This window comes from Emiliania huxleyi (assembly GCF_000372725.1).
Source record: "Emiliania huxleyi CCMP1516 unplaced genomic scaffold EMIHUscaffold_301, whole genome shotgun sequence".
Lineage (NCBI taxonomy): Eukaryota > Haptophyta > Isochrysidales > Noelaerhabdaceae > Emiliania > Emiliania huxleyi.
Genome location: NW_005199762.1, coordinates 71,200 through 98,973, shown reverse-complemented (window position 1 = coordinate 98,973; position 27,774 = coordinate 71,200). Strand labels below are relative to the sequence as shown.

Sequence of the window (27,774 nt, the reverse complement as noted above, 5' to 3'; positions counted from 1 at the left end):
TCCCTGATCGTCCTTCCAGATCCTGCGTGATGCGCTAACCGTCGCCCACCCTAGGGAGTCTGCCTCTTCCTATCTCTTTTCGCAGTCTCTCGCCGCTTCTCGCTGCAACCTTCATGCCACCTCGCGGTCGTCCCACTCTCGTCGTTCTCTCCCTTGTCACTTCCTCCTGTCGCGTCATTCTCTTCTGCCTCGTCCTGCCTTCTTTCGCCTTTCGGCGCAACTCCGTCCTCCTTGCTGCGTATCCTGGCCCCTCGAGTCTATCGAGCAAATGGGGTGATTCTTCCAAACACGACCTAAATGTTGCCGGCGATCGCCCTCGTCACGGCGTGGAGCAGCCCAGCAGCGTGGAGCAGCGTCGGCGGCGGCATCTCACCGACGGTGACGATTGCTGACGGCGTGCTCATGCCGCGCATCAGTCTCGGGACTTGCTGCGGGTCCGAGGTCACGCACGCCTTTCCGGCTTGGTGGACGTCCGGCGGCCGAGGCGTAGACACTGCCCTTGACTACGGGAAGGAGGTGCCCGGCGGCAAAGAGGCTGAGCTCAGTGCCGCCATCGCCAGCGTGGGTGCGCCTCGGAGCGGCGTCTTCATCACGACCAAGGAAAGCTCGGCAAAGGGCAGAGTGCGTTTCAGCTCGTGGACCTGACCCGGCGCTCTCTGCACACAGATCCGTGCCGGACTCGACCCGCTGCATCTGGGCCCGCTTTGCGTCGGCCTCGACGCAGACTACGCTCTGAGCGCCGTCAAGGCTGACCTCGCCCAGCTCAAGGTCTCGCGCGTCGACCTCGTGCTGGTGCGACCACCGTTTCAGATGCACTGCGGATAGGCGTCCGATCTTGGAGTTTCCTACTGGAGCCACCGCCGTGTCAGATGCACCGCGGATAGGCGTCCGATCTTGGAATTAGAAAGCCGCCTTCTACTATCATGCACTGCGGCTCCCAGCGGCCGTGACCCCCGCCCTCTCCCTCGGCCCTGCAGCTGCACGCGCCGTGCGCCTCCGATGCGACCAACGCGAAGCTCTGGCGGGGCCTGGAGGCGGCGCTCGCACAGAATCTGACGCGAGCCATCGGCGTGTCAAACTTTGACAAGGCGCGGCTGGGCGCGCTGCTCAAGGCGGCAGCGACCAAGCCGGCGGTCAACCAATGCCAGATGTCGATGGCTCATCAGGAGAGTGGGAGAGGGGGAGATGGGCAGGGGCAAGAGAGGGGCAGGGGCACTGCGTGCAGGCTGCAAGGCAGAGGGAGAGGCAGGCCTGGCGAGCTGTTTCAACCACCGGCAGCAGCGTGCCCCCCCTCTCCCCCACCCACCCACCCGCCCACCCCCGCGCAGGAGAGGGAGATGCTCGAGTATTGTGCCGAGAAAGGCATTGTCTTCGAGGCATACGCGGCGATGCGTGGCTGCCCCTTCTCCGACCCGCGCGTGCAGCGCGTCGCGGCGGCGCACGGCGTGGGGGCGTCGCAGGTGTGCTTGCGCTGGGTCCTGCAGACCGGGGCGGCGATGGCGGTAGGGCTCGGAAAGAACGAGAGCAGGATGCGCAGCTACGCGAGGGAGGACTTGGGCATCTTCGGGTTTGAGCTCAGCGCCGACGAGATGGCGACGCTCAGCGCGACCGGCACACAAATCAAGTCTTGCGCGCCGGGTGCCTAGAGCCGTGTAGTCTGTAGAGCGTAGTCCCAACCGGAAGGTGTGCTCGACCAGAACCACAACACGCGAACCACACGGCCAGGTGTGAGGTGACGAGAGTGAGCGAGTGACCAGTGAGCAGTGATCCGTGCGGTGGAGACTGGAGTTGACGGAGTTGTGGAGCGACACACAATCACCCACGAAAAGCTGCAAAATCAGCACAAGCACAAACCTCAACCCGCTCTAAAGCCGTAAGTGTAAGCCGTACCGAGCTCGCAGGACGCAGCAGCCAGTGCGCAGTGGCAGTGGCACGCAGCCCATTGCGTGCACGGTCACCCGATGCGCGGTACGCGATTGGCGTGCAAGGTCCGCTTAAAAGTTCACCGTGTGGCACACAGACACGTGGCCGGCGGGAGCAGATGGCGGGGCGAGAGGGGCAACACACACGGCAAGCGTCCGCATGGACAGCAGAAAAGTCGAGACGCGGGGAGAGGCGACAGGCGCGGCGCTTAAAACGCACCGACTCATGGACGGTAGACATGGAGCATGCGATCATGCGGGTTCGATGGAGCTGCAGTGCGGCACTAGCCAACGGAGGCAACCCTTCCGCGGGTCGGTCATGGGTTGCCGGAGCTGCGAGCCGCGAGGACGGCGGGGGCGGCGGTGAAGAAGCTCATGTCGCACCCGGTCGGCGATGGCTTCAGCCGTGATTTCTTCTCCCTGGGCTGCTCGAGAGGTTGGTTCTGCGCCGCCTCTGCTTTGACTTTGAGGAAGCTCGTGCGGGGGCAGAGCAGCCACGCAGAGAACGCCCAGGCGCCCACGCCGGCGGCGAGGCAGACAGCAGGGGAGGACATGACGGCGCGTGGTTCAGCGGAGACTCGGGCTACGGCGGTGACTCGGGCGATGAGGGCTGGCGCCGGGCGACGATTCGGTTACGTCAACAGAAAAAGAAAGTGAAGCGGTTCGCCCTGAGCTCAGGACCTCCGCGGAATTTTTCTCTTTCGCCCTTCGCGCTATTGCCCGCGCCGCGCTGACGCGGCCTTGCGCGCCGGCTCAGACGCCTGGCGCCTTGCGCGCCCGGCGCTCGCCGTATTGAGCGGTATGCGGCTGCGCCACGACTGGATCGAGCAGCTGCTGCTCGCCCCCTCGGGGCCTCCGATGAGCCGCGCTCTCCAGGCCATCTGCGTGCGGCAGCTCACCTGCTACGGGCTCCTGCTGCTCCAGCTCTACGCGGCGTGGGCGAGAGGCCAGCTCGTCGGCCACCCCTCGGTCGGCGCGAGCCTCGCGGGCCTCTGCGCCGGTTGCGTCGGCGTCGCGTGGCGCTCGCGGCCGGCCTTTGCTCAGCTGATGGCCCCCGTCGCTTTGCTCCACCTCGTGATTGCCGCGCTGCACGCGCTGCCTCTGCTGCGGTGGGCGGCGAGGCAGCGCTTCGGCTTCCTCGGCCTCGCCGTCCCCGCCCTGCTCCACTTCGTCGCCGCCGTCCTCGCCGCCATGGGGCTGCAGGCGGCCGCGAGCGCCGGCGCCGTCGCCGCGCGCCGCGTCGAGCGGAGAGAGCCGCCGGCGCCGTTTTCGCGCTCGCTCACCTCGCCGCGCCGAGCGCCGGCGCTGGTGGGGCGGGGGCAGGCGGCGGCCGTGCACAGGGCGCCGCCGATGCCGCCCCTGCCGCAGGCAGACCCTCGGAAGGCCTCCTGACGCGCCTGACAACGTCTTGTGATCTTGTCTTTGGCGCGTGGTGGCCACCGGCTAGCCATCAGCGGCGACCGACCGACCGGAGGCGAGTGCGTCCGGCGTGCTCTCTGAAGAGCTGTGCTGTGAGCGTGAGGGTCCGCCCGCAGGCGCATTTTGGATCCCGAGGCGGTGCCCGGAAAACGCCTTTTTTTCCTGAGCCCTGTTACGCACATCCAGGGCCCTATGTGCGCGCGCCGAGCTTTGGTCGTCGTCAGCGGAGCTGCGGTCAGCGCCGTCGGCGTGACGGTCTCCTGTCCAGAGTGCAGAGACGCCAAAATGCTTAGGGGACGCGGGGGGGTTACGGCTTACGGGGGTTTCTCCGCTGCGGAGTCGTGCGTGCGCGGGGCTCCTCTTTGCGAATACTCCCTACATACATCTCGTACCCGTTCTACCAGAGAAGACGCGATCCCTAGGCTTAAAAGGGTGGGCCCTGGGGCGCCTCCCTGCGGCTTAAACGCCTTAAAACGGGCCCGCCCGGGCCCGTTTTAAGGCTGCCTGGGCCGCCGATCATTAAACGGTCTTAAACGCTTAAACGGTGCGGGAGAGCTCCCGAGGTCGATGGTCTGGGAGGCTCCCGGTAGACACGCCGCAGGCCAGGAAGCTGGCTACAGTCAGCTAGCACGCGTCCCCTATGCGAGTATGGCTCCTGCCAGTGCACCAGACTTACAGATGTGTCTTCAGAGGCGGGGTTGTGCCTAATAACGGCAGTATTGGAGAAACGGCGCGGAACCCTGCGACGCATGTCGGTGAGGCCGATTTTCTTAAACGGTCTCAAAAGAGGGACCCCCCGTGCCTGCAATCTCTTAAATGGCAAGTTGAGCCCCCAAACCTCCTCATTTCTTAAAAGCTCTTAAAAAAATCCGGCCCTCAGAACCCTAGGGGTCCCCTACAAGCGCCAATGTGCGTGAGTGTTGGCCTCGTCACCGCGCCGTGTGTGTTGAATGTACGTCTCGTGTCGTGTGAGTGGTGAGAGACGCGCGGTTTGAGTGGATTGTGCTGACTGCTGTGTAAAGGGGAAGGACCGTGAGTTGACGGAAATCGAGGGACGCAACCCACTTCGCCACAGACGGTCCCGCGCGCCTCGCCGCTAAGTCCTAAGACGGGTACACGACCTGCGTGTACACCCGTCTTTGACTTTGTCCGGAGTGTAACAGCGAGTGAAAAGTCCAACGTCACCGCCATCGACGATCGACCTCGACGCCGTCGAGGCCGCCAAGATCAAGTCCTTCGCCAACGGCGAACCCCCCGTGACTGTCACCGCCGAGCAGATGGCCCTCGAGGACCTCGGCGGCAGCACGGTGCGGGTGACCATCGTGCAGGCCGAGGGGGGGCCGACCGCCCAAGACATCACGGCCGCCGCGACGCTGCCGGCCTTCCTCGCAAGCATGGCCGAGGAGCTCGGAGCCCCGGTGGGCATGGAGGAGGAGCCCACCACGATCTCGATCACGGTGCTCTACAAGCCGCCGCCCTCGGCCTCGCCCTCTCCGCCGCCGCCCTCGGCGCCGCCGCCCTCGCCGCTGCTGCCTGCGGCACCGCCCTCTCCGTCGCGTCCGCCACTACCGCCGTCCGACACGTGGGAATGCCCGGCAGGGACAGGAATGTCTCTGACGCAGGACGCCAACACCGGCGACAACGTCATTGTCGTCAATTGCTATGTCAGCGGTCTCCAGGTGGGCAGTATGATCACCCTAAACGGGGAAACCTACGAGGTGGCGGCCCTCGCATCGCCATTCGGCAGGCGCCGCCTCGCCGCGAGACTGCCAATCACGCTGGCAACAGCGCTGACGGGTGACGTGCCTTCTGACGCTTCGAGAGCGAGCACGTCCCATATACTCGTGCAACACTCCACCGCGCGCTGTGCTCGCTCTCGAAGCCCTAGTTCAGTAGTGTTGTGATAGAGGCTGCCCATACTAGCGCAGGAGCTGCCACACTCGCCCGGACCGTCTCCTTCTGGGGCCGGTTCCGCAGCCCGCGAGAGCCGACAGCCGACAGCGGGCGGCCGTGCCGCGGGTGCCTACTGCCGAGTGCCACAAACACTGCGCCGTCCCGCCATCACCTACTGCGACGGTGTATCAGTCGCCTTATGCCACCGTTGCATATCCGGATATGCAACGGTGGCATAAAGTGAATGATACACCGTCGCACCTACAGGTTGTCTTGTGTGATAGTTGGGATGTCCAAACGCCACCATCTTGGCTCTTGCGACCTCAAACCCGCGAGCTGTATGCTATGGGTGGTCCTGACGTCGACAGACGCCCGATGACCACGGTGATGGCTTGACGTAAGCTAACAAAATCTCTCTCTCGTAACACGTAAGCTCGGGTAGGAGGGCTGCCATCCCACGCCCCGGTGTTTCCAAAGCGGGCCAGAAAATAAGAATCCACCTCAAAAAACGAGTGCTCCGCAGCAACCTCGCTGGGCCAGAATATCGGCCCGCGAGGTGGGGTGCTAGTATGAGCCCGGGCCAGGTCGTAGTGCGCGAATGGATGCCGTTTGCACTGCAGCGACTGTCGGTGCAGCTCTGGATGGCGCTCGCGGACGAGGCACCGCAGCGCGCCATTGGTGCGGCGTCACGCGGCCGCGAGGGACCGCGGGGGGATGCTAGTGGGATGGGGGGCTCTGAGGGGAAGGGAGCGCGGGGGGCGCCCAGTAGGGCGCCGGCACCCCAGCGTAGAGGGCGTCGTGTAGCCTACACCGCTGTTCCTCACGGTACCACGCTACGCAAAGTAGATGAGCGCGTCGATGGTCCACGTCAGCGCGAACGCCAGCGGGATGAGCCAGATGAGGCGGCCGTCGAGGCGCTTGCGCACCTTGAGCATGTGGTCATATTTCGGCAGGATCTGGGCCATACTTGGGGTCGGCGTGCGCGTCGGGTCCTGCGGCAGCGCGCACCGGCATCGCCATGGACAAGGTGCGGGCGCACGAGATCAAGCTGAGGGTGCTCGAGAAGCTCACGCCGGCGCTCGGGCGGCAGACGGCCGAGCTCCTCGGACGCTTCACCCTCAAGGCGTCCACCGCGCTCAACCACGTCGCCCGGGGTTGCGAGCCCTCGGTCACGCGCGAGCCGCTCGAGTACGCGGGCGAGACGCAAGCGCAGCTCTTCCGCACGCTCACCGCCACCAGCCCCTCCGAGATCCGCGACGTGCAGCACGACGCCAACCCCGCCGGCCCGACGGAGCGGCGGTGCGAGGAGGCGATGCACCTCTCGCAGCGGAATGGCGGCTTCGGCTGGGCGCACCCACGACTCATCGCGCCGGCCGCTTCGACTGGGCGCGTGCTCGACGTCCTCTATCTTCTGCGGCGGCTCGAGGACGTGTCCCCATTGGTGCCGCCCCCGAACGAGTGGGCCGCGTCCGGCGTGCCGATGCTAGCAGAGGCAATCGCGTTCATCGAGGAGCTTGCGAGCAATTCGGCGGGCTTCGAGCGCGGCCCGGACAGCGACGCCGACGACTGGAGGTCCCTCCGCAACAAGATCGTCGCGGACGACGGCTCCGTCGACTACAAGGGGATCGAACAGGTCTCGGGGCGCCACTTCCAGCACGTCGCCAACAACGCCCTGCAGCAAGACATGTTCGACGCCATCGTCAACGACCCGAAGGTACACCCGGCGACGCGAGCGCACTTCCGCGCGACGAAGCAACTCGGGGCGGGCGCGGTGCTCGGCATCGACGTCGTCCACAAGGACGTCGAGCTGAACGACAAGGCGTGGCTCCACGAGGCGCAGGGCTACCTCAACCACCCCAAGGGCGCCATCACCCTCGCCACGCGCTGCGTCGGCGTGGGCCCTAACTCGGTGTGCATCTACCACCTGCTTTTGACATAAAGCCGTATGCGTGCCTGTTGGAGAGAGAGCTCGGAGAGTGTGTCTTGGACTCTGGAGGTGTGGCGGGGGGGTCTGCTGTGGAGTGTGGTGTGTGTGTGCGTGGTAGTGGATCAACACCAAGCTCCACAAAAACGTGGGAGGATTTTCCATTTGGAAGTTACCCCCCCCCCCCCCCCCCCCCACCTTGCCCCCACCACTCTTTGCGTGTGTGGAGAAATTTACCTTGCCTCACACCTTACCTTACTTTACACGATCCGGGTCTCGTCCTGCTCTCCATGTCCAAACGGGTGCGAGAGTCCTGAGGCTGAGCGAAGCGCTAATCCCCCCCTCTAGCGACAAGCGCCGCCACGTCGAGCGCGGCCGCCTGCCGCGAGTCGGCACTCAGCCGCGTCAACTCGGCTAGCAGCCGCGCCTGAGGAAATAGGGAGAGCTCTCGGACGAAAAGAAGAAGACGAAAAGAAGAACCAAAATACGCGTACGCTCGGCTAGCAGCCGCGCCTGCATTGCAGCCAGCGCCTCCCTGTACCGCGAGCGTGCCGCCTCCGACTCGCCGGCGCACCGCGCCGCGTGCGCCGCCTAGAAAGGAAAGTCTAACTCTCCACATACACGAGGTGGTCCAGATAGACAGGAGCCGCACGGCATTCAAAGTGCAAGGCCCAGTGCGCGTGGGTGAGCGGTGTGTGTGTGTGTGTGTGTGTGTGTGTGTGTGTGTGTGTGTGTGTGTGTGTGTGTGTGTGTGTGTGTGTGTGTGTGTGTGTGTGTGTGTGTGTGTGTGTGTGTGTGTGTGTGTGTGTGTGTGTGTGTGTGTGTGTGTGTGTGGTGTGTGAGGGGCGTGCGCCGCCTCAATCTCCCTCGCACGCGAGGCGAGCCCGCCGCCGCCGAGCCCGCAGAGAGGACGCGAGATGCACTGCGATGCACCGAAGTGGTCGTCGAGCGCGCAAGAGGCGGCCGCGCCGCCGGCGGGCGCCTCTGCGTCAGCTGCCTCTGCAGCAACCGCGCCGTCCGCGAAGCGCAGGTCGCTGAGGAAGCGGCCGCGCAGCTCGTGCAGCACCGCTGTGCGACCTTGCTGCAGCGCTGCTGCGCGCGCCGGCGTCCGCGGCGGATGGGGCGATCCTGCGTCATCAAAGACAACGGAATCAGGGCGTCGGAGGTGCACCGTCGGAGTCAGGGCCTACGCCCTTCGTTGGAGCGGGCACGGACAGCTAAACACGACCGAGTGCGGCGGAGTGCGGCGGAGTGCGGCGGAGTGCGGCGGAGTGCGGCGGGTGCATCCTCTCGAGCACTCGTTGGAGTCCACGGGAGGAATGCCCCACCTCGTGTCGTCTGTGTGTGCCGCTCCCGTGTGGCCGTCTCTCCGCCTCGCTTGCACCCCCACCCGTACCGTGGTCATATCTCCGTCATATCTCCGTCATATCTCCCCGCATCTCCCCGCATCTCCTTACACCTCCCCACACCTCCCCACATCTCCCCACATCTCCCCACACCTCCCCACACCTCCCCACATCTCCCCACATCTCCCCACATCTCCCCACATCTCCCCACCTCTCCCCACCTCTCCCCACCTCTCCCCAACTTCTCCCCACATCTCCCCACACCTCCCCACATCTCCCCACATCTCCCCACACCTCCCCACATCTCCCCACATCTCCCCGCCTGGTGTCCAGTGGTTGGTCAGACTGTTCTCCGCCTCTCTACCTTCCCACCTACCTGGGGGCAGGGTGGAGGCGGCCCTGCTGGCGGGGCGTCTTGTGAGGTGTGGTCTGTGTGTCGCTCCGGTGGGACCGTCATCTCCCCACCCCACACGCGCCGGTGTGTCCCACTCGCTGGTCTGGCTCTGCCTCGCCTCGCAGCCTACCTATCTACGGGATACAGTCTCCCCTCCTCCGGGGGCAAACCTGCACCACCAACGGCGAGCGCCGCCGCCGCCGTCTCAAGGCGAGACGGCGGCGGCGGCGGCGGCGGCGGCGGCGGCGGAAGTGGAGGCGGCAGTGGCGGCGGTGGCGGCGGTGGCGGCGGTGGGGCAAAGATCAGGACCTCAGTCGGTTTGCCGGCGGCGGCGCGCACGAGGGCCTGTTAAGGCGTTCTCCCTCTGGCGTGGCGCCGTCTCTTTTGTCTCGGCGGCGAGCGAGCGAGAGAGCGCCTGTTGTTGGTCGGGGAGAGATGGGGAGAGATGGGGAGAGATGGGGAGAGATGGGGAGAGATGGGGAGAGATGGGGAGAGATGGGGAGAGATGGGGAGAGATGGGGAGAGATGGGGAGAGAGCGCCTGTTGTCGGTCGCGCCGCATCGCCTCCCGCACCTAGCACGAGACATGGGGAGATATGGGGAGATATGGGGAGATTTTCGCACCCAGTGGGATGGCGAGGACGGGGATGGCGGGGAATGGGACGGCGGGGAGTGGGATGGCGGCGTCTCGAAGGAGCTCCCCGGGCCCACTGCAGCAGAACGGCGCCCAGAGTCGCTGCGATTCTGGAGCGCTCGAGACCGCCACATCCGCCCAAAGCGGTGCCGTATGCACGGGCCGTACGTGTGGGTCGCGGTGGCGTCGTCGAGGCGCGGGGTCCGGGAGGGAGAGGCTTCAAAACGCGGTGGCGTCGCGGTGGCATCGCAATGGCGTGGCTAGCACTGCCCTCAGATTGCTGCCCCGTACTCAGCCTCTCTGGCATCTAAGCTGCCGTGCGGCGCCAGAGGCGAGAGGCGTGTTGGCAGGCGCCGCAGCGCTGCCGAGCACCGCGCGCCGCGCCTGCGCGCGCCGCTCCTACGGGCCGCGTCCAGGACACGTCCAGCCTCCCGCAGCGGTGCGTCAGCGGCAGGCGCGCCTCGGCGAATCTCGGCGAATCTCGGCGAGTCTCGGCGAATCTCGGCGAATCTCGGCGGTGCGTCTGCGGCGCGGCGTGTCTTGGCGTGCGGGGTGGCCACTTGCACGGCCGCTGCGAGGCGCCGAGGAGAGGGGGCGGGGGTGCGTCTCCCGCGGGGGGTGCGTCTGCCGTGCGGGGTGCGTCTCCGCGCGGCGGCGGCGGGGGGGGGGTGGGGGGGTGCTGCTCTCCTCGGCCGCGGCCACAGCCCAAGGCATCGGCGAGGCGGCTGCGCCGAGCGCCGCCCGGTGCACCTCGACCTACAGCCGAGATTTGAGCCGAGGTTGCGGCGGCATTTCACCGAGAGTGCGCCGAGGTCGGCCGGGGACGGTGCTGAAGCGCACTGGCTAGCCTCGACCGATGGCCCTCGCACCATGGCGCGACTCGACCCAGAGACAGACGACACAGCGAGGGCGGCGGCGGCGAGGGCGGCGGCGACAGGGGTGGCGGCGACGGGGGCAGTGGCGAGGGCAGCGGGGCGGCTGGAGGCGAGGGCGAGAACGGCGGCAGTCCGGAGGGCGGCAAAGGGGAGGGTGGCGGCGGGGCGGGAGGGCGGCGGCGAGGGCGGCGGGGGCGGGGGCGAAAGGAGGGTGGAGGGGCAAGGTCTCAACGCGGTGAGAAGGGGCGGCAGGACTTGCATGATGAGCGCGCCAACGGCTACTACGGTCGAAGTACGTGCCCTGGCGAGCGCTGGTCTGGAGACACGAGTGCGTGTTCCGCTTCTAGGTGGATGAGATCTGGGGAGAGACGGGGAGAGATGGGGAGGTACTATGGTCGCACTGGCGAGCACGTTGAGGGCACGCCTGACGCACCGCGGCCGCCGGCCGAGCAGCATCACCTCGTCCACAACCTTCCACAGCCTCAACCGTCGCCCCTCTGGCGCCACGCTCGGCGGCGGCGGCGGCGGCAAAGGCGTTGGCGGCGGGGTTGGCACCCGAGACGTCGCGTCGCGCTGCTGCTGCAAGCCTCGCCGGCGCCGCCCAGACGTCTGCGGTGGCGGCGAGCCAAAGGTGGGGAACGACGCTAAGGAGGGAGGCAGCGTTAAGGCTTCTCTCATACCACGTGCCTCTGCACGTCCGCCTTGCCGCCACCGATTGAGCCGCCGACGGCACCGCCGCCGCCTTTGCCGCCGCCGCCTTTGCCGCCGCCGCCTTTGCCGCCGCCGCCTTTGCCGCCGCCGCCTTTGCCGCCGTCGCCTTTGCCGCCGTCGCCTTTGCCGCCGCCGCCTTTGCCGCCGCCGCCTTCGCAGCCGCTGCATTGGCCGCCGCGGCCTTTGCCGCCGCCGCCCGTGCCGCCGCCGCCGCCGCGCCGTCTGCCGCCGCCGCCGCCGCCGCGCCGTCTGCTGCTGCCCCGCCGCCGAGCGTTGCGCCGGAGGGACAACAGCTGAGGTGCGCTTCGGATCGCAGCGGCCCGGGTGGTCCCCTCAGAGACTGGGCCGAGCTCGCCCGAGAGTCATCGGGTGAAGCGTCGTAGTCCCGCATAAAGGAAAAGGCGCGGGGCGAGGCGCCGGGTGAGGCGGAGGCGTCGTAGCCCCGCATAAAGGAAAAGGCGCCATCCGTTGCCGTGGAGAGCCGAGACCCGCCCGCGCCTCCGCCGCCGCCGCCGCCCTCGCCGCCGCCCTCGCCGCCGTCCTCGCCGTCGCCGCCGCCGCCGCCCTCAGCGCCGCCCTCACCCTCGCCCTCGCCTTCGCCCTCGCCCTCGCCGCCCTCGCCCTCGCCGCCCTCGCCTCCGCCGCCGCCCTCGCCGCCGCCCTCGCCGGCTTCCTCCCCGCCGCCACCGCATCGGAGCTCCGCCTGCGTGCTGAATACACCAACATGAGAGCGGAGTACGGCGTTGTGCGGTGTACTCAGAGCACCGCATGAAGACGAGGGGTGCGGAGACAGTGAGTCCAGCCGAATACGGCTGCTTTCCACCGGGAAGGGCTCCGACGCCGCCACCTTCCCCGCCGCCCTACCCGCCCGGCAAGGCACCGACGCCACCACCTTCGCCGCCGCCCTACCCGCCCGGCATGGCGCCAACTCCTCCCCCCTCGCCGCCGCCGTACCCTCCTGGCAGGGCGCCCACGCCGCCGAGTGCAGCGGATTCCGTGTCCTCTCGATCGCTGGCTGGAGTACAAGAATGCGTATTCCGCTTCTAGGGAGCTCGGCCGAGAGGCGGCGGAACTCTTCAAAGTCGCTGCCAAGCTCAGCCTCGCACCACCGGAGCGGCGCCTGGATTCGAGGTTTCAGGGGGGTTTGGTAGCCGGGCGGCTGCCCGGGGTGTGACGGCCATCCAGTGGCAGCTGCTGGCCGCCAGACCGAGGAGGCGAGATTGCGATCTCGCGGCGGTGGAGGCACGGGCGGCGAATCTCGGCGAATCTCGGCGAATCTCGCCTTGTCGGGCGTCGCGGGCGGTGAGGGGGCGGTGGAGAGGGAGCGGGAGAGGGCGGAGGAGGAGGAGAGCGACATCGAGAGCGACATCGAGCTCACACTCGCCATGCCACCGCCTGCCACCGCCGCGCCACCGCCTGAAAGAAGAAACACGCGAAACGAAAGTTTCCCTGCCACCGCCGTGCCACCGCCTGCTACTGAACGTTGTTGTCGAGGCTGCAGGAGGCTTGCGTATCTCGGCTATGTCTTTCCGTTGTTGCCAGACGCCGCACTCGACCCCGCGGCCCCGGTGCGAGGCAGCTCGTGGCACAGAGTGCAGCGGACTCTCTGTGTCCTCGCCAGATCGTCGAGGCGCTCCACCGCCGCCTCCGCCGCTGCCGCCGCCGTCTCCTCCGCCGCCGCCTCCGCCGCCGCTTCCGCCGCCTCCGCCGCCGCCGCAATCGCCGCCTCCGCCGCCGCCGAAGCCGCCGCCGCCGCCGCCGCCGCAATCGCCGCCTCCTCCTCCAATGCCGCCGTCGCCATCGCCGCCTCCACCGTCGCCGCCTCCACCGTCGCCGCTGCGTCAAGCCCGCGAGATGGCGCCGACGCCTCTGCCATAGCCGGCGCCGCCGCCTCGGCCAAACACGCCGCGCCCTCACGAACGAGAGTCGCGCTCGCCGCCGCCGCCGAGGCCTCCCCGTCGAGCCTGCCCAGGTTGGAGACCGCGTCGAGCAGCTCGATTGCCACATCCGAGCGCGGTGGCTGCTCGCCGAATCTCCGGCTCAGCGCAGCAGAAATGCCGGGCAGCGGCCCGTGCAAGGCCGCCAAGTACGAGACGAGGCGGACGCGCTGCACGCGCGACTCGTCGCTAGCCCAGTGCGGCCAGCATAGCAAAGAGGTGGCCACGTCGAGGACCTACATTAGAGAGAGGCGCGAGGTGAAGATAGGCCGTATTTGCACGCTCAGCCACACGGGCTCACCTCCGTCGCCGGCACTCGATCAAGCACGGAGCGAGCCGCGTCTGCGATGCCATGCGCACTTGAGGACACGCTGAGAGCGTCTATTTCGGCGAGCGACGCGGTGAGCGAGAGCGACTCGTCGAGCATCGGGCAGGCATGGGTTCGCGGCAGTTGGAAGGAAGAATTTTACGCACCCACCGGCAACGATCCGTCCGCCGCAGGCCTGCGCGCGCGCGCCAGCCGCACCGCCGCCGCCCTCGCTGCTGCCAGGGACGCCCTCGCCGCCGCCTCCCGCCCGCTCAAGTTTGTCACCAACTGGTGCTTCTCCTCCAAGGGAACGGAGAAACTTGCCCGCCTCGTCCGAGGCTGGACCGAGCATGCGCCACGCCACGGCATCGTCTCCGACGACATCTCCGCCATGTACCAGTGGACGAGCCGCTGGGCGGGATTCGCCTTCCTGCGGAGACGCTTTCCGTCCCTCCTCGCCATCTTCCGCTTCTTCTACTACTCCGTCGCGGCCACTGCTGCGAAAATATGGTTTGGCGGCTCCACCGTCCCCGTCAACTTTGGCCCCGACGGACGCGCCGTGCTTGGGGACCACCGTTCCCAGCACGTCTTGCGCTCCGTCGATGGCGGATGCCAGGGCGACGGGGGCGCCACCATCTTGTGTGTCGGCGCCATGCACGAGAGCTGCCGCGAGTGCCAACGCCTCAACCCGGACGTCGACATGACCGCCACCGCCGACGACTTCTACGCGTCGGGATCGATGATTCCCCCCTCCGCCGAGGGCGACGGCGGCGACGACGACATGGGTCGCATGTCGTCCCTCTCCACTGAGAGCGACGACAGCGGCATACCGCCCCTCTTCAAGTGCTTGCCCTCTCCCGCCACCCACTCCGTCAGGATTGGGCCCGAAATCGCACAGAGACAGTCACGCAACAGGGGTCCCAGGGAAGGGAGCCAAAACCTGATCGCGGCGGGACGGGCCGACTCGGATTTCGATTTTTTTAATAATCTCCCGAGGAGCTGCGCGAGGGCACAAAGCATTCTGATTAAAAAATTAAGGGAAAAGAATGTCATCAGGGCCGACTGATGTGAAATCCTGTGGTGGCGGCGAGCCGTCCTCCTAGTCTGGGGACGCATTTTCTTTTCTTGGTGTACCTGTGCTAGTGCCAGTGCGCGCCAGTCCCGTGCCCAGTCCTGTGCCGAGTGTTATGCGAGGCACGCAGGGAAAATTCTTTCTTTCTGATGTGCGCCAAGAACGCCAAGAAGCGCGCTCGCGATGCTGATGCCGGCCCGTCCTCCGAACCGTTCCCCAAACAGCCCACCGGGGCGGCGCAGAAGCCTCTGCCAAAGTCGGCGACCATCCTCCAGCGTGTCGTCCACGCGCTGCGCGCTCGCGGCGAGGCCTCCTCCGCTCCGGCGATCGTCAAGGCGGTTGCGGAGGGCGGCTACACGGACGGCGCCAAGGTGCGCAAGGCGATCAAGGCGGGCGTCACGGCGGGGGCGCTGCAGACGAGTGCCGAGTCGGCCGCAAAGTTCTGGGTCGGCGGCGAGCCAATCCCAGAGGCGGCGGCCGGTCCGGCGGTGGCCACCGAGGAGCTCTCGCCGGGAGACGCTGGCGGGTCGCCCGTGGCGAAGGGAGACGCGGTCGCGATCGACTACACGCTGTCGCTCCTCGCGACGGGCGAGAAGGTCGAGGCGGGCAAGAAGTTTTGCTTCACGGTCGGCGGCGGCGACGTGATCAAGGACATGCGCCGAGTAGGGCTAGACACAGTGCGCGGACCGGAGTGGCGGCCGGCAAAGGGGCCAACAGCGCCAGGCGGCACCGGCGGCAGCGTCTCCCCACATCTCCCCATATCTCCGCCACATCTCCCCATCTCCCCCCATATCTCACGGCCTGTCTTGAGCTTCTGTCGTCTTGAGCTGTCCCTCACCGCCGCGGCGCCAGGGAATGGACGCCGGAGTGGTCGGGATGCGGCTCGGCGGGCAGAGGCGCGTGCAGGCGCGGGAGGGGCCGAGAGCAGCCGAGAGCAGCCGAGAGCAGCCAAGAGGAGCCGAGCGACGCCAACCAAGGGGAGAGGAGTCGAGCGCAGGCGTCGCGGCGGCTGCTAGACCGCTCTGAGCACACCTCCTCAGAGACTTGCGGCAGTGCGGTGTATGCGCTCCCCCTTCCGGTGCCGTGGCAGCTCGGCGAACGCGAGCTCTTTTTCTGCAGGTGCCGTGGCAGCTCGGGTACGGCAAGCGCGGCAGCGGGCCCGGGGTGCCGCCGTGCTCGGACCTCGTCTTCCGCATCAAGCTCGTGCGGCACGAGGTCGGGTGAGCCCGAGGGGCGCGATGTGGCGGGCGCGATGGTGCCGCGTACCGTATCTCCAATAACGCCGAGAGGTTCTCGGAGTTCTCTCTATCATGTCAGCAGTCCGGCCGTGACGGGCCGACGGGCGACGGCGACGTGCAATATTATCATTTTCTCGACTCTTTCGCTCGCAATTGCATAAACCATAAATTACAGAGATGCTCTATCCGCCAAAAACACAGTCGCCGAGCCCTGCTCTCCGACGTCCGAGAGAGAGGGTTGAGGGAGAGACGAGGACTTCGACGTTCGAGAGCGGCTGGCGCTAGTTCCAACTTCCATATTTCACTGTGGCACAGCTCGCGTTACAAAACCTTGATTGTGCGCCCTTTTGCGCAAAAAGGTACATGTCGGTGCCTTCCAGAGGCAGCTGCGACCCCGCCGAGTAGACGGCGGCCCATAGTAGGTGGCGCGGTGTGCCGCCGTCTAAACTCGGCGGGGTCGCAGCTGCCTCTGCGCGTCCTGGGGATGTACCTTTGTTGCGCGCCGGAGACGACTCGACGCCGCTGAGATTGGAGATCAAGCTCTGACAGGTCGCACGTCGCTCCTTTGACGCCGACGTGACTCACCCGTGCAGATCACATCAGGAGACGGTCTCGACGCGCTCGGTACGACGCCTGCGACCCGTCTCGGGTCAAGTGGCACGACGCTCATCGCGCCCGCCAGCGCTGCCGTGCAGGCTGCCACGACGAGGTCGAGAGCGCTTCTATACGCTCGCCCAGCCTTCCTTTCCATTCCATTAGGCAGCCTGGAACGGTGGCGGTCAGAGGCAAAGCCTACGAGGGGTGGTGGAACCACATGTCACGGCTACTGCCGGCTCGACCCCACGATAGCCTCCGAAGGCTGGAACGAAGTGTGGGTTTCGCGCAATCTCTTGACTATGTACCTCTCTGAGCGCTGTGGTCGCCGCAGACTGGCTCCAACTTGACGGCAGCATGGAGACGTGATGCCTGCATGCCGCCGTCAAGTCGAAATCGACATGCAGCTCGATGGTTTGCCCGAACAGGTACGTAGCGGCGTTTCTGGCGACAACCCTGGGGGGTCGACGGGCCCCCGGGGGCGACGGGGGTGCTCTCCGGCCGCGGCGGCCGAAAACGGGGACCTCTATTACGGTCTATTAATGAAGTGATGCACTTGATGCAAGGGTGCCATTGTGCTCTACTACAAAAGTTGTGTAAGATGCCCAAGTCTCAGACGCTGGATCCTTAGCGGAGCTGAGTTCTGACGGTGTGAAGACGAGCAACCGGAGTGACGACCGGGACCGGGCCGCACGCCGGGAGTGCCCCGACTAGCAGTGACGGGCGCGGACGAGCGAATGAGAGGTCGCTATCTGTGGAAGATGTGTTGTTAGGGACTAGGACTGCTCTCTCTCTCTCTCTCTCTCTCTCGTGCGTATGCTGTGCTCGCAGTGAAACTCGTGCTCCACCGCAACTTGCCCCGCAGCGAGCGGCTATTCACATAAACGCACAACCCCGGGCCCCGAAATCGCACAGTGACAGTCAGACATGCAAACAGGGTCCCAGGGAAGGCAAGAAAAAACCTTATCGCGCGCGCTTTATGCCGACTCGGAGGCCGCACCGGTCATGCGCGCAGCCGGAGAGAGAGGGAGGCGCTCAATCGCCGAACTCGGCGAGCGCCTCCATCGTCTCCGCTTCGTACGCGCCCTCCTCCCAGCAATTGAGCGCCTCCTGCACCCCCGCGGCTATCTATTCACATGAAATTGCACGCCGTTTTTCACTGCTGGTTTTCACATGAAATTGCATGCACGCCGATTTCTGCCCGATTCCCAGGAAGCCGCCCTCGCCCTCGCCCATCTAAGCGGCCGACCCCTCGCCCTCGCGCCTCGCCCACCCCCTCGCCCTCCGCCTCGCCCACCCCTCGCCCTCGCGCCTCGCCCACCCCTCGGCCCTCGCTCTCGCGCCTCGCCTCGCCCACCCGCCCGCCTCTCGTTCTCGCCCCCCCTCGCAGCCATGCTCTTCTTCGTGCTCGGTGTTCAGCCAGTCCAGCCGCCGGGGGCCCCGCCAGAATTGCCCCCGAGCTCGCCGCCGCCACGACCCCCTTCGCCGCCCCCGTCACCGCCGCCGCCCCTGCCACCGCCGCCCTCGCCGCCGCCGCCGTCTCCGCCCCCGTCACTCCCGCCGCCCCCGTCGCTCCCGCCGCCCCTGTCGCCCTCGGAGTGCTACCCCGGCATCGAGGGCGGGTTCAGCTGCCCGCCCGGGTACTACAGCTTCACGGACCTTGAGACGGGCGACGGCTCCCCAGGCGCCTGCCGAACGTTTACCTGCGGGCCGGGCGAGTACCACGCGCAGAAGCGCATCACCACTCCCGAGGCATGCGAGGAGGCGTGCACCGAGGCGAGGGGTGCGGAGTGCAGGGCGTTCGAGTGGTATCCGAAAGACCCCCGCAATCTCCCGTCGGGAGCGCCGTGCGAGCTGCACCGCGACACGCCCGTTCAAACCGCGTCCGAGTGCGGAGAGACCGGCCAACCCCTCGAGCACTGCTGCTGCGTCAAGGCAGATCAAGGCGTTGTATGACCGGCACACATTAAAGCCGACTGGCCACTTGCGTGATTGTTTAGGACCTTAGATGAGAGACTGATAGTTTGTCGCCGCGCCGAGGCGTCGTCCTTCGTGATTCGAGCATTCTCCTTCGTGGCTTGAGAGCAGCTCCATGCTCATGTGTGTGTATGCTCCCCCCCTTTTTGCATAGCTGGTACCACTTCGTAAAGCCGTGGTACGGCTTTACACACATGACTCATGAGCTACATCGTTCTGGACGCCGGGGTGTAACCGCCCCATGATGAATGAAGTACTACGGCTTTATGAGATAACGGCAACGCCGCCAACGGGATCTCGGGAAACTCTCCCTGTCTCTGAAAATATCTCTGAGCGGTGTACGCGGCTCTGTTTGTTTCTAGCTGCAATATCCCCAGCCATGCCAATATGAGCGGCGGTCCACCAATCGAAGAGAAGAATCTCAAAATCTCTCGAACTCTCCCAATCGACTGCGCACGCGCCGCATCTCAGTACTCAGATCTCTATTCTCTTCTAAGCCACTGTCTCAATCAAACAACGTCCAATGGTGGGGAGGAGGGGCGCGGCGGCGCGGCTGGTCGCGCCGCGGGCCAACGTCGAGGGAGGCACACACAGTGCGCTGCGCGCCCACCAAGCCGGCGCTCCGGTTCGCAGACGCCCACAGCAACTCGTCGTCGAGCCGCGCCTACCCCGTCCCAAAGGCGTGGTATGCGTGCAGTGTTGTGTGGGGCACAGAAGCTCGTCGTCGAGTCGCGCCTACCCCGTCCCAAAGGTGTGGTATGCGTGCAGTGTTGTGTGGGGCACAGAGCAGCTCGTCGTCGAGTCGCGCCTACCCCGTCCCAAAGGTGTGGTATGCGTGCAGTGTTGTGTGGGGCACAGAGCAGGCACCGGCCTGCCAGGCCACGGGCACAGAGGCGTACTTGGGAGGCAGTGGGAGTAGCTCCCCAGTGCTCGTCGGCAGTCGGGAGGGAGGGGGAGGGGGAGGGAGGGAGGGAGAGGGCGAGAGAGGGAGCGCGCCGCCGCCGCGACGCTGCCGCCGGCGTCGACTCGCTTCCAGGTCCGCACGGCGGCGAGGCGGCGCCGCCCCACGTCGATCTGCAGCTCCGTCACGCGCGCGCGGCGCATGTAGCAGCTCCGCCCGCCGTCGTCGCACCTGGGGCGCATTATACTCGTGGGTGTGGGTGTGGGTGTGGGTGTGAGGGTGGGGGTGGGTGTGAGGGTGGATGTGGGTATGAGGGTGGGGGTGGGGATGAGGGTATCTCGACGTGCCGCCCTCTCATCGACCGGTCGCTAGAGGGAAACAGGCCGGGAGGGCTGGGCAGTGATACCGAATAGGTAAAAGGCCCGGCACCTGCCGTATGCGGTGAAGCCGGGCGACCCCTCGTAGCAAAGCTGCACCCCCTGCCAGTCAGTCAGTCAGTCAGTCTTACACACCTCCAAGCATGGAGGACGGGCCCACACGCACACACACGCTGCACACGATTGGCTCGGGAGCCGACACGAGGCACGCTGTCACCGGCCGTAGCACTGGGTCCGGACTGCTGGACACACCTGCCACGCGGCACAAAAGTCGTTTGTGTGGTCGTGGCCTACACTTCTCAACAAGGAGGACTGGTGAGGCACAGCCGCTCCGAACTCAGAGAGGCGTTTGAGCGGGTCGTGGCCGCAAAAGCCGGCGACGACGCCCCCCTCCTTGAGCGCGGGGAAGACGCGCGGGTTCGGCCCGTCGCTGCAGACCGGCTCGCGCTTCTCGCCCGACATTGGCACCCCCGCAGCGACCGCCGCCTGAATCTCGGGCGATCTCGGGCGATCTACGGCAATCTCGGGCGATCTCGGGCGTCCTCACAGCGACCGCCGCCGAGTCTCGAGCTCGATAAATCTCGGCAAATCTCGGCACGCCTCGATCTCGGTCAAGCTCGGCGAGTCTCTCGGCTCATCGCGATCTCGGGCAATCTCGGGGCCTCTCGGCCTCGTACTCGTGCAGCGGAATGTGGTAGAAGGCCAGCGTCGGCACGCGCGGCAAGGAGCCCACCGTCTCGACAAACCAGGCGAGCTGGGCGTCGCTGATCATCTGCCGCACGTGGTCCTGCGTGCTGAACACCAACCTCAGGGCGGGAAGGCGGTATTGTGCAGTGTCTTCAGAGCACCGCGTGAATGTAACGGATAGGAAGACAGTGAATACCGCTGAATACAGCGGAATACGTGCCTCTCGAGTGCTGGTTGGGATGCAGGAATGCGCATTCTCTGCTTCTACGCGCGTAGTCCTTCCGGCTGTCGAAAAAGACGAGCCGCGCAACCACCAACTTGCCGCCCGCCGCCTCGCCCTCTTTGCTCGGCTCAGACCGCCCGGAGGCGTTGAGCTCGGGCGCACCCTTCTCCCCGTCCACCGCACGCCGCGCGTCTGGCGCGGCCACATGCGCCGGCATCGCCGCCTCGCCCGCCGCCGCCGCGCCCGCCGCGACGACGTCGAGGTAAAAGTTGCCCGGCGATCCCTTCACCGGCCCGTGCTCGGTCAGCGAGCCGCGCAGCGTCGTGACGTACGCGAGCACCTCGTCGCGGCTCAGCGTCGACTCCTCGTCGTGGTTGCCGAGCGAGGCGGCCCAAGGCCGCGCGCCGGCCACGCCGTACAGCTGCGCCATTGCGAGCTGCGGTGGAGAAGAGTCGCCGTCGATGACATCGCCAGTGAATGCGACCAGGTCCGGCCGCTCAACGTGCAGCACCGAGGCGAGGAACTGCGTCGTGTTCCTGTGCGTGCAAGGACCGGCGCCTCGCGGCACGTCTTCGCAGGCTGTGGCGAACGGGTGGTAGTGCGCGTCCGACACGTGCACGAGCCGCAGCGTTCCCGACTCGCCGACGCTCACCGTTCTCTGGCCAAGCAGCAAGAGCGGAGCTTGCAGCATGAAAGAGCACGCTGGCCCACTTGCGCTGACCGCGCTTCCTCACAACCAGCTCTTTCGCTCATCACAGGGTCCCTTCTTTTCCGGGGTATGGTCCAACACCCCGACCGGCAACGACGGAGAATCCACTCCGCGCCGGCGGCCCCGTCGGTGGCGGCGCCGATCGGATCGCGTCGCGCCGGCGGGGGTGGTGACTGAGCGGGCAATGGCTCCGCTGGCCGGCGCGGGGTCGCGCCAGCGGGGAACAGGTAAGTAAGGCGGCATCGACGCTGAACGGTCACGAAACCCACCTCACCACACTGAAAGACCACCGGCCAGTTGACGACACACTCCTAGACGCCCGCCGTCGAAGCTGGGAGGATGTATGGAGGAATGGTAATGACCTCTCCGGATTGGTTGAGCCCCGGCATCGATGGCGGGAAGAGGGAGGATCCCCGCCCCCATCCCTCAGTTCAATCCCGAGAGGAGAGGCAGAGCCTCTGGCGCGGGGAGACCCCCCGTAAGCTCTCAAGGCCCCCCCCCCCCCCCCTCTCAGTTCAGATCACAAGCGGCGGCGGCGCGCGCACACACACAAAGACGTTGCCCCCTCACACCCCGCACCGCACATCACACACCCCTCGTGGCCGTTCTTCAGTCTGCGGCCAGGGCGCGCTGCACCGGGCCAACCTGCGGCCGTCGCCACGTGCGGCGGGGCTCACCGCGGGGCAGCGCGCCGACGACGTCGAATGCGCCGCCGTGGCATCGCGGCGCCGACGACCCAGGCTCAGAGGATGACCCCTGGTAAGCGTTCCCGTGCCTCGACAATTGCCGCTGGTAGGCGCGCCGCGCCGAACCATGGCGGGCGCGCCGCGGCCGCGCGCAACCCTCGTCACAATGCCAACCGCGCGCGGCCGTCGACCGGCAAGCACACGCCTCGACTCGGACACAGTGTTCCGAGGGCAAGGGAGAGGGGCTGGCTCCTAGCCCGAGAGGAGAGCTTCCGAGACCCACTACAAGACCACGCACTCATCATCCCGCGGCCTGGCGGTCGGCGGGATTGCAACCAGTCTTCGCGTGCCGCCTGTCGTTCGCTCGGGCGCCTTGGGCGTCGGGGTGGCGAGCAGGGGACGCAGCTCTGAGCGCCCAGCGACGCGTGCCGGATGGAGTCCGGCCGCGGGTGACCAGGGAAGTTCGCTCAGGATGTGTGGCAGTCAGTTCGGCTGAGTGTCTTGTCTTGTGGTTCTGTGTGTCGCTCCTGTGTGACCGTCATCGCCCGTCTAGCGTCCACCCATACCGCGTTGGTGTCCCAGTCGTTGGTCGGACTGTGTTTCGCCTTCCCATCAATCAATCAATGGTACTGCCCAAAGGGTGGGGGGGTATGGTCCTGACCGCCCGAGGCCGGCAGCCGGGAGGCTGGGTCTGTCAGCAGGCGGGGGGGTATGGTCTCGAGGTGGGTTGCGCGATGTACCATACCATACCCCGCAAAAAGTCCGAACCCAGGGGTGGGCCTAAACCTAACCTGGGCCTGTGGGCTTGGGGCGCACCCCACCCCGCTCATCAACGCAAACACTAGCAAGGTCAGAGAGGTTCTGCTCGGAGTTCTCTCTCATGTCAGCAGTCCGGACAAGCGCAACAACTTCAACCTGCTGCTCCACGAGACGTTCGGCGGCGGCTTCTCGCCCACCGCCGTTCTCAAGCTGCGCCGCCTCGCGCGCAAAGTCGCGCGCGGCAGCGTCGACCGCACGGCCTACTCGCCCAAGTACTCGCTCTCTTTTATGTCCCACCATGCAGTGCTCCAAGTGCAGAGCGCATCTCTCTCTCTGTTGTGCGAGGCGTGAACCGCGCCATTCGCTCTCACCTGGCAACCCTGTCTGCACGTCTCGCGCGCGCGTGAACAGGGCTCCAGGCCCCAAATGACGTGTGAGTGTTAGAGTTGTTTGGTATTGCTAAAAATCTCTCTCGCAGTCCGGCCGTGACGGGCCGACGCGCAATTTTATCATTTTCTCTCTTTCGCTCATTGCATACAGAGATGCTCTATCCACCAACAAACATCGCCGAGCCCTGCTCTCCGACGTCCGAGAGAGAGGGTTAGAGACGAGACTTCGAGAGCCGAGAGGCAGAGCCAGAGCGTAGAGGGTGCGGTGCGTACCAAAATCCAGCAGTGCGAACAAAGTGTGGGTTTCGCGCAATCGCTTGACTATGTACCTCTCTGAGCGCTGTGGTCGCCGCAGGAGTGGCCGGCGCTGCTCGCCGCGACCACGACGGCTACTCCGATGCTCCGGGCCGACCCGTCCTACCCGACGGTGGCACTCTCCCGCACCTGTCCCCGCCCTCCACGCCCAAAACCGTCTCGCGGGCGCGTGGCAGCGTGTTGCCGCAAGCGACGAGAACGCCCCCATGCGCCCCACCCCCGAGGGGTCCGACGGCACCACCGGCAAAGATCTTCGTGTCGCCGATGCAGGGCAGGTCCCCAATCACGCCCTGGTAAATGTACAAGTCCGTCCGCCTAACCGTCCGCGTGCGTACTCTCACACACACACACACACACACACACACACACACACACACACACACACTCTCTCTCTCTCTCTCTCTCTCTCTCTCTCTCTCTCTCTCTCTCTCTCTCTCTCTCTCTCTCTCTCTCTCTCTCTCTCTCTCTCTCTCTCTCTCTCTCTCTCTCTCTCACTCTCTCTCTCTCTCTCTCTCTCTCTCTCTCTCTCTCTCTCTCTCTCTCTCTCTCTCTCTCTCTCTCTCTCTCTCTCTCTCTCTCTCTCTCTCGCCGCGCCCCAGCTTAACCGCCGCTATTATTCACATGAAATTGCATGCACGCCGTTTTCTGGATTCCCAGGGCGGCTTCCTCAGGCGTCGCCCACCCCCTCGCCCTCGCGCCTCGCCCACCCCCTCGCCCTCCGCCTCGCCCACCCCTCGCCCTCGCGCCTCGCCCACCCCTCGGCCCTCGCTCTCGCGCCTCGCCTCGCCCACCCGCCCGCCTCTCGTTCTCGCCCCCCCTCGCAGCCTTGCTCGACGCGTTAGAGGGTGTTCATCCAGTCCAGCCGCCGGGGGACCCGCCAGAAATGTCCCCGAGCCCGCCGCCGCCGGCACCCCCTTCGCCGCCCCCGTCACCGCCGCCGCCCTTGATGCGCCCCTCCACGCCAACGCAGCTGCCGCCCTTGTCCCCGCCACCGCAGCTGCCGCCGCCCACGTTTGTATGCGGTACCGGGGGGCCGGAAACCCCTTTACCAAGCACGGATGGCTACAACTACTGCGCGGACGACGAGGCCTGCCCTTGCCGCCATGGCATAACTCAAGCTCCTCGTACCAACCCCCCCCGGGCCGCCAAATGGCCGTGCTGCTATTGCGAGTGCGTACTTGCACCTCCGCTTGCACCTCCGATGCCGCCGCCGACCTCGGCATCGCCGACACCTCCACCGCCCGCTCCGCCGCCGCCCTCTCCGCCGCCGCCCTTGCCGTCTCCGCCGCCGTCGCTCCCGCCGCCCCTGCCACCGCCGCCCTCGCCGCCGCCGCCGTCTCTGCCCCCGTCGCTCCCGCCGCCCCTGTCGCTCCCGCCGCCCCTGTCGCCCTCGGTGTGCTACCCCGGCATCGAGGGCGGGTTCAGCTGCCCGCCCGGGTACTACAGCTTCACGGACCTTGAGACGGGCGACGGCTCCCCAGGCGCCTGCCGAGCCCTTGACTGCGGGCCGGGCCAGTACCACGCGATGGTGGGAATCACCACTCCCGAGGCATGCGAGGAGGCGTGCACCGAGAGGAGGGGCGCGGAGTGCTGGGCGTTCGAGTGGTATCCGAAAGACCCCCGCAATCTCCCGTCGGGAGCGCCGTGCGAGCTGCACCGCGACACGCCCGTTCAAACCGCGTCCGAGTGCCGAGAGACCGGCCAACCCCTCGAGCACTGCTGCTGTGTCAAGGCAGATCAAGGCGTTGTATGACCGGCCCACATTATAGCCGGGCTTTGACTGGCTACTTGCGTGATTGTTTAGGACCTTTGGGGGGGGGGGGGGGTCCGGCGCACTTGTACTTAGAGATGAGAGACTGATACGTGATAGTTTGTCGCTATGCGCTGGTCTGTGAGAGGTTGAGGTGCGAGCCCTGGAGGCCCTGGGGATGTTCTATGTTCACAGCGATTGTAGGAAAATCCAACAGGACGGACGGCGGCTAAAGCCGTAGCTCTATTTCGTTCGAGGTCACGCCACGTGTACGGTAGCCTGTACGCTGTAGCTGTACGGCTTTACGGCTCTAAAGCCGTAGCCGCCGCGCGGTCCCCGGGCGCAACGCCAACATTTGTATCCGAGGCGCCATTGATGCGCCGCTCAGAGGCCTCTGACCTCTTCGGTGATCGTCACTTACTCGGCCCACGACATCTCGGCTGCAGAAAGAGCAGCCGCCTAGATGGCATTGCCTGCTCGCCACCGCCGCCTTCGTCTTGGCAGAGCTGTGGCAGCTGCGAGCGTATTGACAGTCCTGATCTTACTCAACCGTCAGGCCGGGCTGCAGGCCTCCGACCGACCAGCAAAGCGCTTCGTGGTTACGTTCAATGCGACCTTCGCTGGATCCATCGAGGAGTGGAGTAAGCCTCAGCGCTTGCGGACGGCACTTGTGCACACACTGCAGGATGAAGGCACACTGCAGGATGAAGGTGGAGGCTGGTGAGGTTGGGCTGAGAGCCCACGCCGCGAGCGTTCTGGTGCAGGTCGAGATACAAGCCGCGTATCATACCAGTGCACTAGCATTGCAACAAGTCATCACGACTTTCACTGACAACGTGACGCACGCCTCTCGAGCGTGGGAGTTGGTTGTGCTTGTGGAGACGACGACGCAGCCGCTGCTGTTCGAACTCGCCTTGCCCAGCCGCCCTCCATCAGCCTCCATGCAGCCCTCTCTGCCGCCGACGCCCTTGCTGCCGCTGCCCGCGCCGCCACCACTGCCGCCGTCGCCGTCGCCGCCGTTGCCTGCACCGCCCCCTCTCCTCTTCTCTTGACGGACCGCTTTACGTGACGGATCGCTTTGTGACGTGTGGTGCGGCCGAGGTGTGGACGAAGTGCGACGAAGGACGGCCGAGGTGTGGCCGAGGTGCGGACGAGGTGCGAACGAAGCGCGGACAAGCGCGGACGAGGTGTGCCGGTGGCCGAGAGGTGCGGACGGTGTGGCCGGAGGCGCAAACGAGGTGAGAACGAGGCGCGGCCGAGGTGTGGTCGAGGTGCGTTCGAGAGGTGCGTGCGGCCGAGGTGCGGCCGAGGTGCGTGCGGCGGAGGTGCGGCCGAGGTGCGGCCGAGGTGCGGCCGAGGTATGGCCGAGGTGCGGCCGAAGTGCCGGTTGATGCTCAGGGGGGGGGGGGGGATGACGTCCTGGCGGCGATGTGTGATTGGGTCAAGTGGCCACGCTCTGCCGGAGAGTAATTTCGCCCTCGGGTGTATGTATGTATCTGAGGTGAAGAACAGTCAGGACTGGGCACCGGCGCAGTAAGTATGCATGGGTGATGCTGGACAGGAGATGACAGCACGCTGCGCGACAGAAAGAAATAGGGCTGCCGGACAACATGCACATGCACAACATGCTCCATGTGCATGCACATGTGCATGTGCATGTGCATGCAGCTCTTACGGCTCTAGAACGATATTTGTGCTTTTAGGTTTCTGACTGAGCGAGCGAGCCTGTCTGTGTTGAGCCTGTCTGTGTTTTACCTTATCTTACCTTGCGAGAAGGTCGTTGCTCTCTCTCTGTTGTAACTTCTGAGCGAGCACCGACCGAGCACACCGAGACATGCCATATGTTACGAGGTCAAACCCATACTGTGAGCTCGTAACATATGCGACAAACAAAGGGGGAGACAGGGTGCGGCCGTCGGTCGAACCAAACTTGGCGTTACTGTCGCAGCAGCGGTCAGAGGACCGCCGCGATATATGTCGGGGGAACAGCCGGACGATGCGGCTCAGGGCCGCCACGGAGAAGGTGGGCGGACGACGCAGATAGCGGCAACCCAGCCCAGCAGCAGCCCGGCTTCCCACCCGTCAGCCCTTGGTGCGCTTTGGCCTCGCTTCACATCGCGGGGCTGGCAAGCTGCCAGTCCCCAAGACTGTCGGTCTGGCTTAGGGGAGAAGCTGCATCCCACAATCAAGCGGCGGCGAGGCCAGGCTGAGGAGCCCGAGGAGGAGGTGGCTGGCGAGGAGCCCGAGCTTGACCTGTGTTTGGAGGCGGTGCCAGAGGCGGACGACCCGTCGCCCCTGATCTTTCCCTCCTTCGGCATGCTCCCACGCACCTTTGAAGAGGCCGAGACGCGCGCCATGCCCCGCTCCGGTTCATTCTGACTCGCGTAGCGGCGTGAGGGGCGGCTGAACACGCCAGGGGGCTCCTGCGGTCCACCGGCCGGCCGGGCGCCCCTGGCTAGTTCCATTTCACTGTGGCACAGCTCGCGTTACAAAACCTTGATTTTGACCATTTGCGCACTATTGTCCCTCTCGGTGCCTTCCAGAGGCAGCTGCGACCCCGCCGAGTAGCACAGCAGGTGGCGCGGTGTGCCGCCGGCCGTCTGTGCAGCCATGGGGGTGTGCGTGAGTGCGTGTGTGCGTGTGTGTGCGTGCGTGCGTGCGTGAGTGCGTGTGTGTGTGCGTGGGAATCAGTCGGCGGAGTGAATCGAGGGCGCGGCGTATCATGATGAGGGTGAT

The 27,774-nt window shown here is 66.1% G+C and overlaps 5 protein-coding genes across 5 annotated transcripts; 4 read left to right on the top strand and 1 right to left on the bottom strand.

Moving 5' to 3' along the window:
- Positions 1-297: 297 nt before the first annotated feature.
- On the top strand, positions 298-1,646 carry EMIHUDRAFT_116624 (hypothetical protein; the record flags this gene model as incomplete). The annotated part of the gene is made up of 4 exons (XM_005775007.1): positions 298-621; positions 667-792; positions 978-1,133; positions 1,329-1,646. 4 exons carry the CDS (start codon positions 298-300, stop codon positions 1,644-1,646), a joined length of 924 nt encoding a protein of 307 aa, XP_005775064.1.
- A 1,117-nt stretch (positions 1,647-2,763) lies between these two features.
- Positions 2,764-3,724, top strand: EMIHUDRAFT_368294 (hypothetical protein; the record flags this gene model as incomplete). Its single annotated transcript, XM_005775006.1, has 1 exon — positions 2,764-3,724. A coding segment is annotated over one exon (336 nt), but the record flags the coding sequence as incomplete, so codon positions are not given.
- Positions 3,725-14,590: 10,866 nt separating this feature from the next.
- On the top strand, positions 14,591-15,832 carry EMIHUDRAFT_444221 (hypothetical protein). The gene is made up of 3 exons (XM_005775005.1): positions 14,591-15,083; positions 15,286-15,339; positions 15,553-15,832. The coding sequence occupies exon 1, from the start codon at positions 14,617-14,619 to the stop codon at positions 15,076-15,078; it is 462 nt and encodes a 153-aa protein (XP_005775062.1). The 5' UTR covers positions 14,591-14,616; the 3' UTR covers positions 15,079-15,083; positions 15,286-15,339; positions 15,553-15,832.
- A 2,569-nt stretch (positions 15,833-18,401) lies between these two features.
- EMIHUDRAFT_458108 (hypothetical protein) lies at positions 18,402-21,164 on the bottom strand. The gene is made up of 5 exons (XM_005775004.1): positions 20,486-21,164; positions 19,773-20,307; positions 19,573-19,622; positions 19,239-19,374; positions 18,402-18,906 (listed from the first exon to the last, which is right to left on the bottom strand). The coding sequence occupies exons 1-2, from the start codon at positions 21,119-21,121 to the stop codon at positions 20,155-20,157; spliced, it is 789 nt and encodes a 262-aa protein (XP_005775061.1). The 5' UTR covers positions 21,122-21,164; the 3' UTR covers positions 18,402-18,906; positions 19,239-19,374; positions 19,573-19,622; positions 19,773-20,154.
- Positions 21,165-24,437: 3,273 nt separating this feature from the next.
- On the top strand, positions 24,438-25,762 carry EMIHUDRAFT_240052 (hypothetical protein; the record flags this gene model as incomplete). The annotated part of the gene is made up of 3 exons (XM_005775003.1): positions 24,438-24,458; positions 24,703-24,974; positions 25,543-25,762. The coding sequence occupies 3 exons, from the start codon at positions 24,438-24,440 to the stop codon at positions 25,760-25,762; spliced, it is 513 nt and encodes a 170-aa protein (XP_005775060.1).
- Positions 25,763-27,774: the final 2,012 nt, after the last annotated feature.